This window comes from Rosa chinensis, chromosome 4 (genome assembly GCF_002994745.2).
Source record: "Rosa chinensis cultivar Old Blush chromosome 4, RchiOBHm-V2, whole genome shotgun sequence".
NCBI classification, from domain to species: domain Eukaryota; kingdom Viridiplantae; phylum Streptophyta; class Magnoliopsida; order Rosales; family Rosaceae; genus Rosa; species Rosa chinensis.
In genome coordinates, this window is record NC_037091.1 from 61,269,820 (window position 1) to 61,287,183 (window position 17,364).

The 17,364-nt window shown below is 40.8% G+C and overlaps 1 protein-coding gene across 1 annotated transcript; it reads left to right on the plus strand.

The window, feature by feature from the left end:
- The first annotated feature begins 238 nt into the window (after positions 1 to 238).
- LOC112199710 lies at positions 239 to 11,980 on the plus strand. The gene is made up of 3 exons (XM_040518822.1): positions 239 to 518; positions 2,280 to 2,656; positions 11,612 to 11,980. Exons 1-3 carry the CDS (start codon positions 239 to 241, stop codon positions 11,978 to 11,980), a joined length of 1,026 nt encoding a protein of 341 aa, XP_040374756.1.
- The last annotated feature ends 5,384 nt before the right edge of the window (positions 11,981 to 17,364 follow it).

Consider the following 17,364-nt stretch of genomic DNA (forward strand, 5'->3'; position numbering starts at 1 on the left):
CTCCAGATGCTCCTTTTTTGGAAGGAAGCAATCAATAGTGAAGTTGAATCCATTTTGCAAAACCATTGATTATGGATTGCACTACACAAGATACCCTCCTGTACTAGAAGGCTATACTGATGCTAATTGGATTTCAGATTGCAATGAATCTAAATCCACAAGTGGATATGTCTTCACTCTTGGAGGTGCAGCAGTATCTTGGAAATCATCAAAGTAAACGTGTATAGCACGATCAACAATGGAATCTGAATTTATAGCCTTAGATAAAGCTGGAGAAGAAGCAGAATGGCTTCGCAATTTCTTAGATGACATTCCATTGTGGCCTAAGCCTCTTACAGCTATTTGCATACATTGTGACTGCATGTCAGCAATAGCTAGAGCAAAAAGCCATATATATAATGGGAAATCGAGGCACATAAGACGTAGGCATAATACAATCAAGGAAATGCTCAAAAATGGAACTATTTCCATTGACTATGTTAAATCAAAAGAGAATATTGCAGATCCTCTTACAAAAGGTATACCTAGAGAGCAAGTAAAGTATACATCGAGGGGAATGGGTTTAAAGCCAATTCAATGAATCAAACTTGGCGGAAACCTAACCTAGTTGATTGGAGATCCCATGGTCTAGGTTCAATAGGCAAACTAGTTGAGTAAGATTCAAAACTTTGAACACACAACATAACTCATTCCTAAGATGGGAATAGTGTGTTCCTGTGACGAAGTGAAAGGTTGAATTCAATATTCTTAATGACACTAATCTCTTACATTTCAAGAGGAATATAGCAGGATATTCATAAATTAGGTGTCACCTATACGAGAGTAAATGTGGGTCGCATTTATGAGAATTACATGGCTAAGTTCTCTAAAGCTCTCATGAATCCGGGATTTGTTCAGGACCAAAATGAACACAAACGTATGAACTGAAAAGTGTCGGAAGTGATACGTGTGATGCTTGTTGTCTTGGCCTACTACAACGGTGAACAGTTCAAGATTTTATATCCACTGCGTCACCAAGTATGTCCGATAAGTATTCACTAAGGTAGGTTCAAGTCCAAAAGACACCTCTCCTGATGCGTGTCAATTCCAAATTTCTCTCGAAATGTTTCATCACTAGTACAATTCTGCCATAGTTCCTTATATTCATCTTTCTATTCAAATGTGGGGGACTGTTAGAGTTTGAATAGAAATCGGTTTCTATTGAGGAGGATTAGATTTGTCTCAAAGGGATCTGTCAAGGATTTCTTCCTCACTCGGATCCATCTCAAGGGGATATTACCTCTCTAAGATTGTCTTCCTCACTCGGATCCATCTCAAGGGGATTTTCACCTCACTTGGATCTTCCTCCATGAGATTTCCAAACGGTGGTGGAATAGAATTCAGTTTTGACAGTTGAATTCAAAAGCAAAGTCTGATCAACTTACCTTTTGAATTTGAACTAAAGAGGTTATTGAAAGACAACTTACCTCTTCAATTTAAACTGAAGTGGTGTCTCAAACATTATATAAACCCAACAGGTCTTCCTCTCCAAAATACACAGATTTATTTTCCTTCCTTTGCCTCAGAGAGAAAAACACTTAGTACGTTCGCTAGAATCCAAGGTCTGGTGCTAGGCTCTTGGATTATCGATAGTTGTATCCTGGTGGACAGAAGCCTAACGAACTACAAGCACTGAGTAGGGGTGAAATTCTGTCTAAAGGACATTGCCAATCTGCAAGCCTCTATCGAATCACAAGTCAGTCCTTGCAATTACAATTCCTTTATCTCAGATACATGTTGTGTATTGTAATCCATATATCATTGTATAAATCATTGCTGTAATTACTTATATATTGTAGAAGTAATTTTTCTATTCACTGATACTGATCCAACAACAACTCAGCGCTGGTGCAACCTACTTCCAATGCTCATGATCCCCCCTCCCGCCCCCCTAGCCGAACGAAGCAAATGGTTTATAGCCTTTCTGAAGGAGAAACCTATACGAACGTTCAATTACCGGTGCCTTATGATAGGAGGTGCAGTGGCTCCAGCCATGGTTGGTTGGCCACATCACATGAGAATTTCTCCATAACTCTTTTGAATCCTTTCAGAAAAGCAGCGGCCATTCATTTGCCTCCCTTGACAACCCCACTCCGAGACTACCAATTTGAGTTGCAGAAGTTCCAGGATGAGTTGAAGAAGCGGTACGACTATTATGTCTATAAGGTTATATTATCAGCTGACCCGTCTTTGAATCCGCATAATTATGTGGTTGTGGCAATGTACGACATCTGTTGCAGGTTGGCTTTCATTAAAGCAGGATAGAGATTGGACTTTCGTCGAGAAAACATATTTGCTTTCTGATGCTATTTTTCACAGAAATGAAATTTATGCAGTTGGACTAGGGGGAATAATTGCGTCAGTTGATGTCAATAGTAGTAATGATCCTTCGCGGCCGCCAAAAGCAATTCCACTTACACCCTTACGACCAATGGAACACCCTCTGTTCCCATACAAAGCAGATAAGGCATATCTTGTTGAATCAACCAATGGAGACTTGCTGCATGTTCGAAGGGTTTTGAAACGAAAGGAAGGTCTTGATCAAAAGCTGGGGGTTATCAATTTTGTGGTATATAAGGTGTTATTCAACGACAACGATGGGACCTTTGTGAGGCAGGATGATGCAGGAGCATATGTGGCAATATCAAATGATGCATTTGATATTTAATTATGGATATGTAATCGTCAATAATTATTGTCTAGACAATTTTAGGGCATCTTTTTTGCATCTAATTTGGGATTTACTTTTAATTCTCTTTCCAATTTAGTTTAAATCTACTTATTATCGAAGAATTGTGAACCCTATAAATATGGGTATTGTAATCGTTGTCAGACAGCTTATAGTTTATGACTAATATCAGTTTATTTGCGGCATGGATTTGCCATACTCTACGAGTTTGCTACTCCTTATTTCTGGTGTCTGTTGAGTGATTATTGGAGGTCTGTGTTCGATACCATTTCCCCATCAATTGGTATCTGATGCAGGAGCATATGTGGCAATATCAAATGATGCATTTGATATTTAATTATGGATATGTAATCGTCAATAATTATTGTCTAGACAATTTTAGGGCTGTTCAAGGAAAACCTAATTTGTGTTTAGCCCAAACTCTAGGTTACTTGACCTAGTGGTAATAGGATTTAATTAGAAGGATCTAGAATCCTAATCAATGTAGAATTACTTTCCTTGTATGATTGAGATTCTATGCATTGTAATCCTCTATATAAAGAGGCCCCTATTATCAATGAGAACACACAGCAAATTCCTCCCAAATTCAGTTTCTCTAAAACACGTTATCAGCACGAATCACTAACCCTGAAACCTAATATTCGTAGCCTCCAAACCCCCGAAACCTCCGCCTCCCACCTTGAAGCTCTCTCCCCCAGGAGCCCAGAACCGGCGACGAAGACCCCAGAACCGGCCGGAAAATACCCGAACCGGCCCCCGGAAATATCCATACCCTCTCTCCCCGGTTCGGAGCTTTCCTCCCTATCAACTGCCACCAAAATTCACCAGCAGCTGCAGAAGCACCTCAAACCACCGGAGACAAAAAATCATGATCGGAACCGGCCTAGAAACACGTGAACCGGCCGCCTGAACCACCTGACCCGCTGAACCGGCCGCCTGCATCCTCTATCTGTGCCTCAGTCAACCAAACCCACCGTTGGTCAACCCTAGGCCCAGCTGCGATCAGCCCAAGCCCAGTTCCAGAAGCCTATGCTCTTGGCCCAGCAACCTGAAGCCCAAGCCGCCAAGCCGCCAAGCCCGAGCCGCCGAGCTACCAAGCCGCCAAGCCGCAACAGATCTGCCACGTCAGCGCAGCTGTGCCACGTCAGCGTCGGACTGCCACGTCAGCACCCGGTCAATGACCGGTCAACCCTCCGGTCAACGGCCGGTCAACGCCGGTCAACACTTTCCCGGCAACTTTTCCGGCCACTTTCCGGCGACTTTTCCGGCCAACTTCCGGCGACTTTTCCAGCCACTTTCCGGCATCTTTTTCCGGTCAGCTACAGTAACTCCGGCAGCTACCGTACTTCCGGCGACGCCTTTTCCGACCATCTTTTAAGGTAAACTTTTCTAAAAGTTCCCGTTTTTGAAGTTTTTTTCAATTTCTTCTTCTTTTCTCGGGGACTTCCAAAATCCCTTCTTCTACCCCCCTTTCTCTACATAGGGGAGACCAAAAGCCGAACTGTGGGGGTTCGCGCTTACTCCAAGCTTAGAGCTTGTAGAGTCCTCCAAACTTAGAGTTTGTTGAGAAGAAAACGATCGACCACATACATCATTGTTTCGATCTAATCCAAAAACCCCTCTTGGAATCGGATTTTCTTAGAAGCGACTACGCTCAGAAAATCTCTAATTTCTTGGAAGCGACTACGCTCAGAAATTTAATAGTTTTTCGTGGTAGCCCTTTCGCTCCGAAACTAACCCTAATCTTGTGTTGTTTTTCAGGATGAGTAACCTGAACAAGTTGAACTTCGTTCCACTAGAAACAACTGGCGCAGGATACCATAGGTGGGTCCGAGATGTGCGCCAACATCTTAAGGCTGATGGACTTCTGGGAGCCATCCAAGAGCCTGGTCAGAACGTGCTCTCCATTGAGCAAGCTACTGCTTTCGAAGCAAAACAAGCTAAAGCCATAATTCTCATGACAAGGCACATGAATGACGCGCTCCAAAATGAATACCTCAATGAGGAAGACCCAAGAAAGCTATGGGTAGAACTTGAGCAGCGATTTGGCAACGTTCGTGACTCCCTGCTTCCTGATTTAGAAGTGCGATGGCATAGCCTCCGCTTTTGTGATTTCAATTCTGTGCTTGATTATAACTCGGAAGCTCTTCGTATCAAGTCTCTGATGGAGTTTTGTGGCCAAGCCATAACTGATACGATGTTGATCGAGAAGACTCTCTCTACCTTCCCCGTCTTTGCACTGATGATTTCAAAGAATTATCGGATTGATGTAAATGCAGGACGTATCACAAGGTTTCATGAGCTCATTGGCGCCATGAACGTAGCTGAAAAGCACGACAATATCCTTGTGAAGAACTATAATGCTAGACCCGTGGGAACTAAGCCTATTCCGGAGTCTAACTATAGTCGCGCCCCTAATGGAGGACGTAAGGAGCGAAACCCTAAGGATAGGGACAATTCTGGACATTCTGGTCCATATGTTCGCCCTAAAGAGGAAGGAAATCGCCAAGAGAGGCGTGCAGGGAACCGTGGAGGTCAACGTGTGAAGAGAGAGAGAGGCGGAGCCTCCGACCATGGTGGTAACGCCACCAAGAGGATAGGTCGTCCAAATCGCGCCCCAATGGCGCCTCGATCAAGGGAGCCTGACCATAATGATGTTTGTTTTCGATGTGGATCAACTGAACATTGGGCCAAATCATGTACTGCACCCCAGAATGTTGCAAACGCATACAAGACGTATCGTGAAGCAAGGGAAGCGAATTACATGGCACAAGAAGATCAAGATGGCGATCTAGATCTAAGGGTGGAAGACTACAAGGATCAAGACCCAGAAACTGGCGATTTTGATTAAGTCTTTTTATTTTCCAAGAGTTGTAGGCGATTGCCATATTACTTTTTATTGGATTAGATTTTCTTTGATCATAGAAACAATGATGTATTCCGTTGGCTTATGAATAAAATTTCGAGTTCTTTTCATTATGACTCAATTTTGATTCTGAGCATATGACTTTGTGACTACGATGGCTAGGCCATCAGTATTAATTCAAGGACATGGAATAGCCCAAGTTCCACTTGCCAAATGGCACCTTGATTACAGTTGTCACAGAAACTCTCTACGCTCTTGGGGCAAATAGTACCCTATGAATAGCCAACGAATTCCATGCGAAAATGCATGTAGAGAACGGAAATGAGTTCCTTTGCATTACCTCTAATGATTGCGAACAAAGACGCATCTTAGAGAAGTTTATGTGTCGCTCTAGTGGACTTTATGTCACTATTCGAGCTATTAAATCCAATAAAGTTATGAGAGAAGATCTCTTGGACTTAGACACATATTGGCTTTGTGACGATAGGATAGGTCATCCTGGTCATGATATGATGATCCGTCTACAAAAAGACTTCACACGGACATCTTTTACTAAGCCTGTTCCTTAGGGAAATTAGGACTGAGACCGTCCTATGCAAAGGATATGACATTACTCATTCTGTTCTTACAAAGAATCCGTAGGGATTTTGTGGATTGATTCAACCAACTTGCGGACGCTTAAATATTTTATGATGTTGGTTGACACGCAAACACGCTGGTCACGTGTTGTGCCATTGTCCACCTATAAATGCTGCTTACGCTACACTCCTAGCACATATCATATGACAATGGGCTCACTCCCCAAATCATCCTATTCAGTCAATTGGATTTGACTATGCTAGTGAGTTTACATCGAAGACTTTCGATGGATATTGCAATGGGCTTGATGTTGGACATCACATTCCCATGTACACACCCAAATGGTCTCACGGAAACGACTACGATGGTAGTCTGAACATTGGTAATGCGCACCAATCTTCTTACATCCGCTTGGGGTGATGCAATATCGCATGCAGCTATGCTAATTCGTCTACGACCTAATGCCACTCAATGTACCTCTGCGTTACAGCTAGTGACTGGGTACACGTCTTTCGTACTTACGCACATTTGAGTGAGCCATTTTTGTGCCAATTGCGCCGCCACAGCGCTCTATGATGGGTCCTTACAGACGAATGGGCAACTACGTTGGATTTGAGACTTCCAACAATCGTCCGCCACTTAAATGCCCTTGCTAGGCGATCTCCTTACCGCTAGATTTGCGGATGTCACTTTGATGAGACAGTCTTCCCGTCGTTAGGGGGAGATAAGAACACGAGTGTTCAACAGGAACAACAGGAATTGTCGTAGTCTGTCCCCACTATGTCTCATCTTGATCCCTATTAAAGTGACGAGATCACACAAATATGCTGCAAACATGCCTGCAAGGAAGGACGTCCCTATGAGAGGACGTAGCGCCACCGCACACGGAGGTGGGTATGGCGCCAACGCCAAAGAGAGTGGCACTCTGGCGTTACAGGCCCTGGCCCCAGCTAGGATGCGTGGGAGGCCCGTGGGTTCGAAGGATACTTTGGCACATTCCAATCCTTTATTCATCAAGACTCAAAATCCGTCTCATGAGTATCTTCCAGGTTATGGTTATCGTTGGGGGACGCCTCAACGTCAAACCCTATTCCTGAGAATATAGAGCTCTATGAAACTTACACTAGTGTACATGAGACGTGGGATAGAAACTCCATCATAATTGATGATGTAGTTACGCATTTTGTTGCGCATGAGTTTGCTGAGTCCGATGATATCGAACCACGCTCCGTTGATGAATGAATGCCAACGTAGAGAGTTTTTGGCCTAAATGGAAAGATGCGATCCAGGTTAAGATGATTCTCTAACGAAGAGGAAGGTTTTTGAGCTAGAGATGCCAACACCTCCTAACATAAAACCTGTTGACTAATGGGTCTTTGTTAGAAAGCGTAGTGAGAAAAAGAGATGGTAATCTCACCTTATGGCGCAAGGCTTCTCACAAAACGCCCTGGAATTGACTACGATGAGACATATTCTCTCGTAGTGGATGTCACTGCACTCCACTACCTTGTCAGTTTGGTAGTTTCCGAATAACTGAACATGCAGCTTACAAATGTGGTCACTACGAATCTCTATAGGGATCTAGATACGGAATATACATGAAGGTTCATGGCGAACTTCATTTACCCAAGTCAAGTGGCTCTAGACCATGGAGCGCGTTTACAAAGAGGTTGAAATGCTCACTAAAGTGACTACTTGATTGGGAAGGGATATGCCCACGCGTTTCTATGACAAGTTTCGGATTCCATCGCGGTTCATGTTGGACATGATCTTCATTAGAAGCCCTTAAAGAGTTAAGGGAAACCGCTGAACACTTGAAATCCGAGTTTGAGATGAAGGATTTTGGGAGAACACGATTATGTCTCGGTTTGGAACTTGAGCATCGTGTCGATAGATGCTTAGGCATTTTGACAAAGTCAAGCCTTCAAGCACCCCCATGATCGTCCGTAGTCTTGATCCTGAAAATGATCCTCTTCGTCAAAGGGATGATGACGAAGATGTGCTAGAGGCAAAAGTGCCTTACTTAGTACAATAGGCGCATTATTGTACTTATCTCAATGCACAAGACTGGACATCTCATATGTTGTAAACTTGTTAGCTAGATATAGCTCTGAGCCAACGCGACGCCATTGGATTGGTGTAAAAGATATCTTTCGATATTTGAGATGTACGATTGATATGGGCTTGTTCTATCCCTACGAAGAGATGATGGATTCGGACCCATCACACACAAGAAACGCCGCCAACGCTGGCCTGCGTTCTCTATCCCCATCCCAAAACGACATGTGTTTTGGAAGGTTTTGCTGATGTTGGGTATCTCTCTGACCCACACAATGGTCATTCCCAAACTGGTTAAGTGTTCACCATGGGAAAAGACCGTGATATCTTGGAGGTCTACAGAACAGACCGTAGTCGCTATATCTTCGAACAATGCAGAGATCATTGCCCTTCACGAAGTGGTTCGTGAATGCATATGGATTGGATCCATAATTACGCATGTTCGAACAATTGTGGTTTGAAGTCTACCACAGATGAGCCTACGAGCATTTAGGATAATGCTACTTGTTTTGAACAAATGAGGCAAGGCTACATCAATAGCGATAACACCAAGCATAATCAGCAACAACAGACACTCCTCGAGATCAAAGTGAACTAGGTTCGATCTGAGGACAGTGAGGCAGACTTGTTTACTAAGTCATTGCCCAATACCACGTTCGAGAAACATGTGGCAAGAATTGGCTTGCGGAAATTATCTGAACTCCCATGATCGTAGTCATCAGGGGGAGGTGCAGACATCAGGGGGAGATGTCTACATGTTCGTCTCGAATCGTGAAGGGTGTGTTGTGCTCTTTTTCCCCTTCGACCGAGGTTATTTTTGTCCCACTGGGTTTTTGTTACTCGGCAAGGTTTTTAACGAGGCAACGAGAGAAGCACCGCGTTTGGGCAACACAAGGGGGAGTGTTCAAGAAAAACCTAATTTGTGTTTAGCCCAAACTCTAGGTTACTTGACCTAGTGGTAATAGGATTTAATTAGAAGGATCTAGAATCCTAATCAATGTAGAATTACTTTCCTTGTATGATTGAGATTCTATGCATTGTAATCCTCTATATAAAGAGGCCCCTATTATCAATGAGAACACACAGCAAATTCCTCCCAAATTCAGTTTCTCTAAAACAAGGGCATCTTTTTTGCATCTAATTTGGGATTTACTTTTAATTCTCTTTCCAATTTAGTTTAAATCTACTTATTATCGAAGAATTGTGAACCCTATAAATATGGGTATTGTAATCGTTGTCAGACAGCTTATAGTTTATGACTAATATCAGTTTATTTGCGGCATGGATTTGCCATACTCTACGAGTTTGCTACTCCTTATTTCTGGTGTCTGTTGAGTGAATATTGGAGGTCTGTGTTCGATACCATTTCTGGACACAGGTCTGAACACACTAGTAACACCACACCAGAAATCAAAGAACTCAACACTCACTTTAGCAGCAAAGTTGCTACGTTTTCTGTTTATATTCTTCAAAAATAAGATGCTGAAAACATTACAAAGTTAGGCTTAAATAGCCTTTCAAATACGAACGTTTAAGGAAGAAAAAGAATTAAAGCAAAGATTACATTCAATCAAAAAAGAAATAAAAGCTAACTGCACTTATTCAGCAATGTGATCAACACTTAATCAGCAAGGTAATTGTGCAAATCACTAGCAGCAATCTCAGCAAAACCAACTGATCTGCTCCTCTTTTACTTGGGCACAAAGTCTGCTCCTCTGTTACTTGGGCACAAAGTCTTTGAGGTAAGGTGGAGCTTGGGTCTTTCTCTTTGGTTTTAGAGTAGATGCCCCTGCATCAGACTGATGCAGGAGCATATGTGGCAATATCAAATGATGCATTTGATATTTAATTATGGATATGTAATCGTCAATAATTATTGTCTAGACAATTTTAGGGCATCTTTTTTGCATCTAATTTGGGATTTACTTTTAATTCTCTTTCCAATTTAGTTTAAATCTACTTATTATCGAAGAATTGTGAACCCTATAAATATGGGTATTGCAATCGTTGTCAGACAGCTTATAGTTTATGACTAATATCAGTTTATTTGCGGCATGGATTTGCCATACTCTACGAGTTTGCTACTCCTTATTTCTGGTGTCTGTTGAGTGATTATTGGAGGTCTGTGTTCGATACCATTTCCTCATCAATTGGTATCAGAGCTTTGGGAAGAGCTTGGTGGATTCCATGTCTCAGGTCGGGCGACGAAGGGGAGGTTTTCGAATGGAGGATCGTGACATCAACAACGACATGGCTGAAATCCAAAGGATGCTTCAGCAACTTGCGGTACGTATTGATCGCATCGAAGCTCGGCGATGGCGTCGTAAGAGTTCCGACGGGGAGAGAGACGTTACCATCTATCATCAACGTGTTGATCGCATCGAAACTTTCTACCAAGATGGTGACGGTTCCGACGGGGAGATATGCGTTGGCCCAATTCATAATTGTGCTCCGTTGTGTGAGTCAAATGAAGAGGGACATAGTACTGTCAACTATTCCGGTTGTAAGTCCACTATCTTTAATTTTCCATTTGTTGAGAAAGTATTCTTAGAAAAAGAAAAAAATAATTTCATGAGTTTTGATATACCACCGAAGTATGATTGTTATGAAGATTCTGAAGTTTGTGATGGTGGTGTGGAGGACCATAGGAAAAATGAATTTGTTCCTAGAAATTGTGATGATGAAGACGACAATAAAGCCGCAATCAAGTCAATATTGTGGAAAGATATTGAGCATAAATTTGTTGATTTTATTGGAGTTAATGCATTCATTATGCATATTCCCAAAGAATTAGTTAATCTTGTCACTCAGATAAAAGATGGTGAGAAAAATTTTGGGATTGCAAAGTTAATGTCAGAGAGAAAATTTATGCCAAATATCTATTCCAAATATCTATTTGTTTGGAAAGGAAGGATTCAATTGCAAGTTAAAGGTTCAACAAAAGATATGAAGCAATGGAAGACTTTGTCAGGATTTCTTCAATCAATGACTCGAATTCGAGGGCGAATTCTTTCCAACCAGGGGAGTCTGATGCAGGAGCATATGTGGCAATATCAAATGATGCATTTGATATTTAATTATGGATATGTAATCGTCAATAACTATTGTCTAGACAATTTTAGGGCATCTTTTTTGCATCTAATTTGGGATTTACTTTTAATTCTCTTTCCAATTTAGTTTAAATCTACTTATTATCGAAGAATTGTGAACCCTATAAATATGGGTATTGTAATCGTTGTCAGACAGCTTATAGTTTATGACTAATATCAGTTTATTTGCGGCATGGATTTGCCATACTCTACGAGTTTGCTACTCCTTATTTCTGGTGTCTGTTGAGTGATTATTGGAGGTCTGTGTTCGATACCATTTCCCCATCACAGGATCTGGTAGACAGCATTGGGGATGGTGCTTTGTTCTTGGGTGATAATCATTCAATATCTGTTTTGGCTTCAAATTTTCCTAGGTGCCAACCAAATTCCATTTACTTCACAAATGACATTATGAATGGTGGTATGGGCATCTTCAATTTAGCAGACAAAACCGTCACACAACACTACCCTCTAAATCCCAGTGAGAGGTACATCGATCCGACCCGCTATATGGATTGTGCCACCGTTCAATGGTCTTCGCTAGCTTCTTCTCACATATTGGAATCTTGCAGTCTTCCATTATTACTTGCAATCTTCCATTGCTACTTGCAGTTGTATGATATGAATAATTATCATCTTTTTTCTTTTTTGGACAAATAATAATTATCATTATCAATGGCAACTTCTATATGCCTGGTCGATCAATGTATTTTGTAGTGAGTATTGATTCTACACAATTTCCATACCATGTTGATTGATGCTATATATGCATCTGTTTTCTGGCCACGATAGAAGCTAAAGTGCAGAACCAAAAAAAATATAAATAATAATAATAAGAATACTCCTACGAGTGCTTTAAGGCGCCGAGATAGACTCTAGAAAGCGTTCTTGTGCCAGAAGGAAGCCTATATTATTAGTTTTTCGGACTTTGATTAATTATTGCATTTCCCCAATTCATTACAAATTTCCTTAATTGTTGTCCTGTCGATTTCCAATACTTGTTTCTGCTGGAAACAGTGGGAGACTGAATTTGTGGGTTATGGATTCAACATGGAGGTGACATTTCTGATACAATAGTAGGCTCCATATGACATTAAAATGTGATATTTGTATGGGAAAACTGTTAGCCAAGCCCAAGTAAAGGTTGCTGGCTGTAGATTCTGTAGCAATATGCAATATAGAAAGATCATTGATTAAGTATGCATGCTGTGTTGCTTTAGCTTTTGTTTTTACCATTTTCTGATACCAGTCATATTTCAATCTGATGGTACCCGATAAGTTTAATTAATCTTTGTTCATGTTTGTCAACACTTGGTTGCTACTTTTTTGGATCTGTTCCTTTTTTTCAAGCCAGATTAAGACTCTGAATTCCTCGTTTAATGCAGTGCACAAATGGAATATATCGTTATATATGCTTGGGCCATCTGAAGATTGCATCTCCCCTGGCATGCATAGTGGAGTTGAAGAGAATTCCAAATTGAACTCATCTAATTGTCGGCCATAGTGGTTACGGTGAGTTCAGTTTTTGGCATGTCTTTTTAAACACAAGTCACAAGTCATCGAGTAAAATATTACTGCTACGCCGATCGAACTGTATAGACTCAATTTTTGGTCCTAGCTTTGTTACTGGTTCTGGATTGTTTTTTGTAGTTGAACATTAATTAGAGGCAGGGCGGGTACGGTGGATTTGGGCTGGACCTTTGGGCCTGAACCAGAGTGGCCCTAATTGCTTTTGTCTGGCCCAGTTTAGGTGGTAAGGGAAGTGGTTTGGGCTTTAGGCCTCAGGGCAAAAGTTCTAGCCAGTTTTATTTTCTTTTCATAGACTTTTTGAGGATATATGTGTGGCAAGCTCAGTATGGTCGCTGGTATTGAGATACACTGATTGCAGTCTTAGGCAGATGTACTAGTTTTATTAATTGAGTCATGTATCATCAAATAGATTGAGGCATTTAGTTCTTTAGTTTAGTAGTCAGTAGTCACTTTGAATAAGTGTGTCAGTAGTTCTACAATGAATCTTACTAGATAGAGTTTAAACCTCTGATTAGGCAGAAGAAGCATGCACTTGGTGATGCTTTGGGGCTAAGGCTCTGGTGGTGGCGCAATGAAGTCGTAATGAATTATATTCATCCACCCCAAGAAAAAATAAGAGCATTGAGAAAAAAAATATTATGTTTTCTTTCTAGCATCAATCTTTTTTAGAGTTAATTAGTTATAAGTCCAAAAATCATGACCTGTTTTGATTGTAATCCGGACGAAAAGTTTTGTTAATTGCGGTCCAGTGACTAAGCATCCACATCAGCTTATTTTCCTATATTAGCATGATGAGTCAACTTCTACTTTTTCATATACCAAATTTACCCAGCACAATATTACTCAAAACAATCAATAATTTATGTATCAATAAATTGAGAGTTAATGTTGTTTTTCAATCAATTTGGTATTCATAAAAACTATATCAATTATAATATGTCATCAGCACAACAATACCCTTAATTGATGCATCGTCATTAAAAAAAATTATAACTTATGATCATTTTACATACCTTACCATCATTTTTCTACACCCTATATAAAATGATCATACCTTACCATGGATTTAGATGACAGTTCCACTACTTTGGGTTGGGAAGACAGACTTCGAATAGCAGTAGACGCTGCACAAGGTCAGCAACTTAATGATTTTGGTCCATGTTTTTACCTCTTTTTGTTGAAAGTTTCTGTGATGAATTTTGAAATGCAGGATTGGAGTATCTGCATTATGGTGGTAAGCCACCTATAATTCACAGGGATGTGAAATCAGCAAACATCTTGCTGACTGAAAACTTCCAAGCCAAAGTATCTGATTTTGGCCTATCCAGAAATTTCCCTACAGACCTTGTGACTCATATAGCAATTGGAGTTGCTGGTACTCCCGGGTACCTTGACCCTGAGTAAGTAGTACTTCTAGATTAATTTAAGTTTACTGATCATCATTAGTTTTCAAATCTTTATTTTTCAAACTTCAATCCAACGTTGTAATTTTGCGAAATCATTGTGATTCGAGTTGCATGGTTTGGCTTTGCGGCAGGTACTACCTAACAAGCAGGTTAAATGAGAAAAGTGATGTTTATAGCTTTGGGATTGTGCTGTTGGAAATTATCACAAACTGACTTGTTATATCAGGAACTGTAGAGAGAATTCACATTAGTCAATGGGTTTCTTCCATGCTTGCGCAAGGAGACATTTACAGTATTGTTGATCCAAGATTAGAGAGAATTCGTAGCTACCTTTATTATAGATTTGGTAAGAAGTTTTTGCTTACCTTTAATATAGAATCGATTATGGTGTTATAGGTACGATTTGTCCTAGAATTTGATTAGACATTTTTATTTCACATTTACATGCCTTATTTATAGGTAAGATTTCACAAGTTTTAAAAAAAATCAAGTTTCTCTATATCTCTATATCTAAGGTTCCATCATTGTCTCACATTTTCTCTTTCATACATTTTATCTTTTAATTAGGTATAAGTTCTATATATACATATTTGTACCTTTTGATTTATATTCTATGTTTTTTTTTCCCTGCTTCGTATGTCTAGGTAGATTAAATCTCTACGATACAACTTTAAATACCTATTATATAGATACAAATGAAGCAATAATGCTTGAATTTTTGTTCTAATGTTTTTCATCCTATAATGTAGGTATATAAGTATTAGACCTACATCTTAGGTATATTGAGTTTATATGAATGCATTTAGTCTTCTTTGTCTGAAAATTATTTATTGATGAATTGTAAATTTTGGAATTTGAATTTAAAATTTAAAATTGAGCTAAAATTGTGATCTAATTAGTGAATTTGAAATTATATACCTTATTTGGTTCTAAGGGCAAATTAGACTATTAAAAAAAGTAAATGGACCGCAATTAACAAGAAAATATGCGCGGACTAAATCTAATTTTTATATAACAAAAAGGACTTGAATTGAATTAACTCTTTTTTTTATTTTCCCTTATAATTTTTTTTTTATTTTTGTTGTTGCCACAAGAAATAATAACTAAATTACACACCAACTGAATCAACTACCTCCAATCATTACAGCTGCTATTATAAATCTCTTAACATATACGTTCCGCAAAACCCGGACTGGTTCTTGGTCTAGGGTTTGCCACTTTCGTCTTGTCCAGCAGCGTGCTTGGGCGGCGGTGGCTCACCTCGCCTGCTTGACGCGGCTGCCGGACGGGAATTTGAAACTAAAGGCCTAGCAGCTTCTTGGGAGGGGTTAAGGCTCGAGTCCGGCTCTGGATGGTCTTGGGACGAGTATCGGAAGAAATCTGGGGCTCAGTGGGCGGCGGTACAACGAGGGTCGAGCGTCGCAGAGGCACGTCCTTGATCTCCATGATCGGCAGCGTGCTGGAGGGACTGGACGGTGGTGGCGGCATGCTGGATCAGATTGCATCGAACTGTTTTTCGACGGAGTTCGATCGGGTTTTGACGTGGTTTGAGGCAGCGAGGTCGGGCTTGTGGTGCGGCGGCGAGGCTGGCGTCAATGGCAGTGGCGAGGGCTGGTGTCGATTGCGGCGGCGAGATTTGGTACCGGGTCGCAGTGGTCAACCATTGAGGCGAACGATGGACTGTGGGCTTGGGTCAAGGTGTTCTTTGTTGGGCCTTAGCTGGGTTTCTTTCTTGGCTGTTGGGCTGTGATTTTTTTGGGCTGGGGTTTTGACCTAGACCCTATTTATTTTATTCAGTCAGTTTGTTTTCAATAATTCCCTACTCTCAGGGACAGTTTAGGCACTTGTGTGCATCTAGGCACTTATGTGCATCTAGTTTTAGTTATTGGTTTTGGTCTTGTCGACTTAATTCTCAGTGTCTCTAGTTGTACACCAATTGAGGTCTCTAGGCAACTAGATTTACTGGGTAATAGTTAGGTTGGGAGGACAGGATCCTTCTAGCGCCTCCGGCGTAGTACCAAGGGGGGATCCCACTATGTCTACGTATTGATTGTACAATGAGTGGGTCTATTTTCTATGTACCATTGTGGGTACTACCACTATCTTCTTATCTGTCTAAATGTCAGCGGAAGGGTATATAATGGCCTATTCTGGCTTTTGATGAATATAATTCACCCTACTGGCTCGATTATCTAAAAAAAAAACTACCTCCAATCTCCCCCTCCACCAAAAATTCTAATATGGACCAAGGTCCACATGCACCATGAGTTAATTCCGGTACTGTTCCACCCAAGACTCTTCCCCCATCCACATCCTCTTTAGTTTGTGGCAGTTATGGTGTTAGCTAGGTAGGTTTGGTCATTGTCCTTCATTATTCATATGGTAATTTTTGTTCCACATCCTCTTTAGTTTGTGGCAGTTATGCTGTTAGCTAGCTAGGTAGGTTTGGTCATTGTCCTTCATTATTTTTGTTCCACATCCTCTTTAGTTTGTGGCAGTTATGCTGTTAGCTAGGTAGGTTTGGTCACTGTCCTTCATTATTCATATGGTAATTTTAGTTTTTTTTTTTTTTTTTCTTGAGAAAATGAATTACAAAGAAGAATCTTTGTTACAACCAAATTGAAGGCCGATCAAGGTTCTAGGCAGAGGAGGCCCTTGAGGGGATTATACCAAACCAGAACCTAGTGTCCATGAACTCGTGACCTAAGTAAGCTAAGGCATCATCCATGCACACCACTGGCTAGCTTCTCTAAATACATGCCAGAAGGAAACAAAATCAAAGTTTGCAATGAAGGACAATGACCAAACCCTACCTAACAGTATGACTGCTACAAACTAAAGAGGACATGGATGGGGATATTGGAGGTGGTCGATTTAGTTGGCGTGTAATCTCCTCCCGTACATAACGGCGGGTAAAACGGCGCTTTCTTCTGTCTCTTTCTTCTGTCACACTCACTTGGACCTTCCTATCCTATATTCCCATGTACAGTCTCAGTCCTCAACGATTCATGCGTCATGGTCCAACTGCCCCAGTACTCTCCAAACGAGTTAAAACGTCGGATAATATCTCGTCTTATTTGTTACCTAATCTTTGTTTTCGCTCACAAG

Bases quoted from the DNA above. Each gene is read 5' to 3' on its own strand.
- LOC112199710 (XM_040518822.1), top strand. From the start codon at position 239: ATGGAATCTGAATTTATAGCCTTAGATAAAGCTGGAGAAGAAGCAGAA. The intron at 519-2,279 runs GTATACCTAGAG...CATCTGTTGCAG, and splicing joins TGCAGATCCTCTTACAAAAG to GTTGGCTTTCATTAAAGCAG. The intron at 2,657-11,611 runs GATGATGCAGGA...TCCCCATCACAG, and splicing joins ATGGGACCTTTGTGAGGCAG to GATCTGGTAGACAGCATTGG.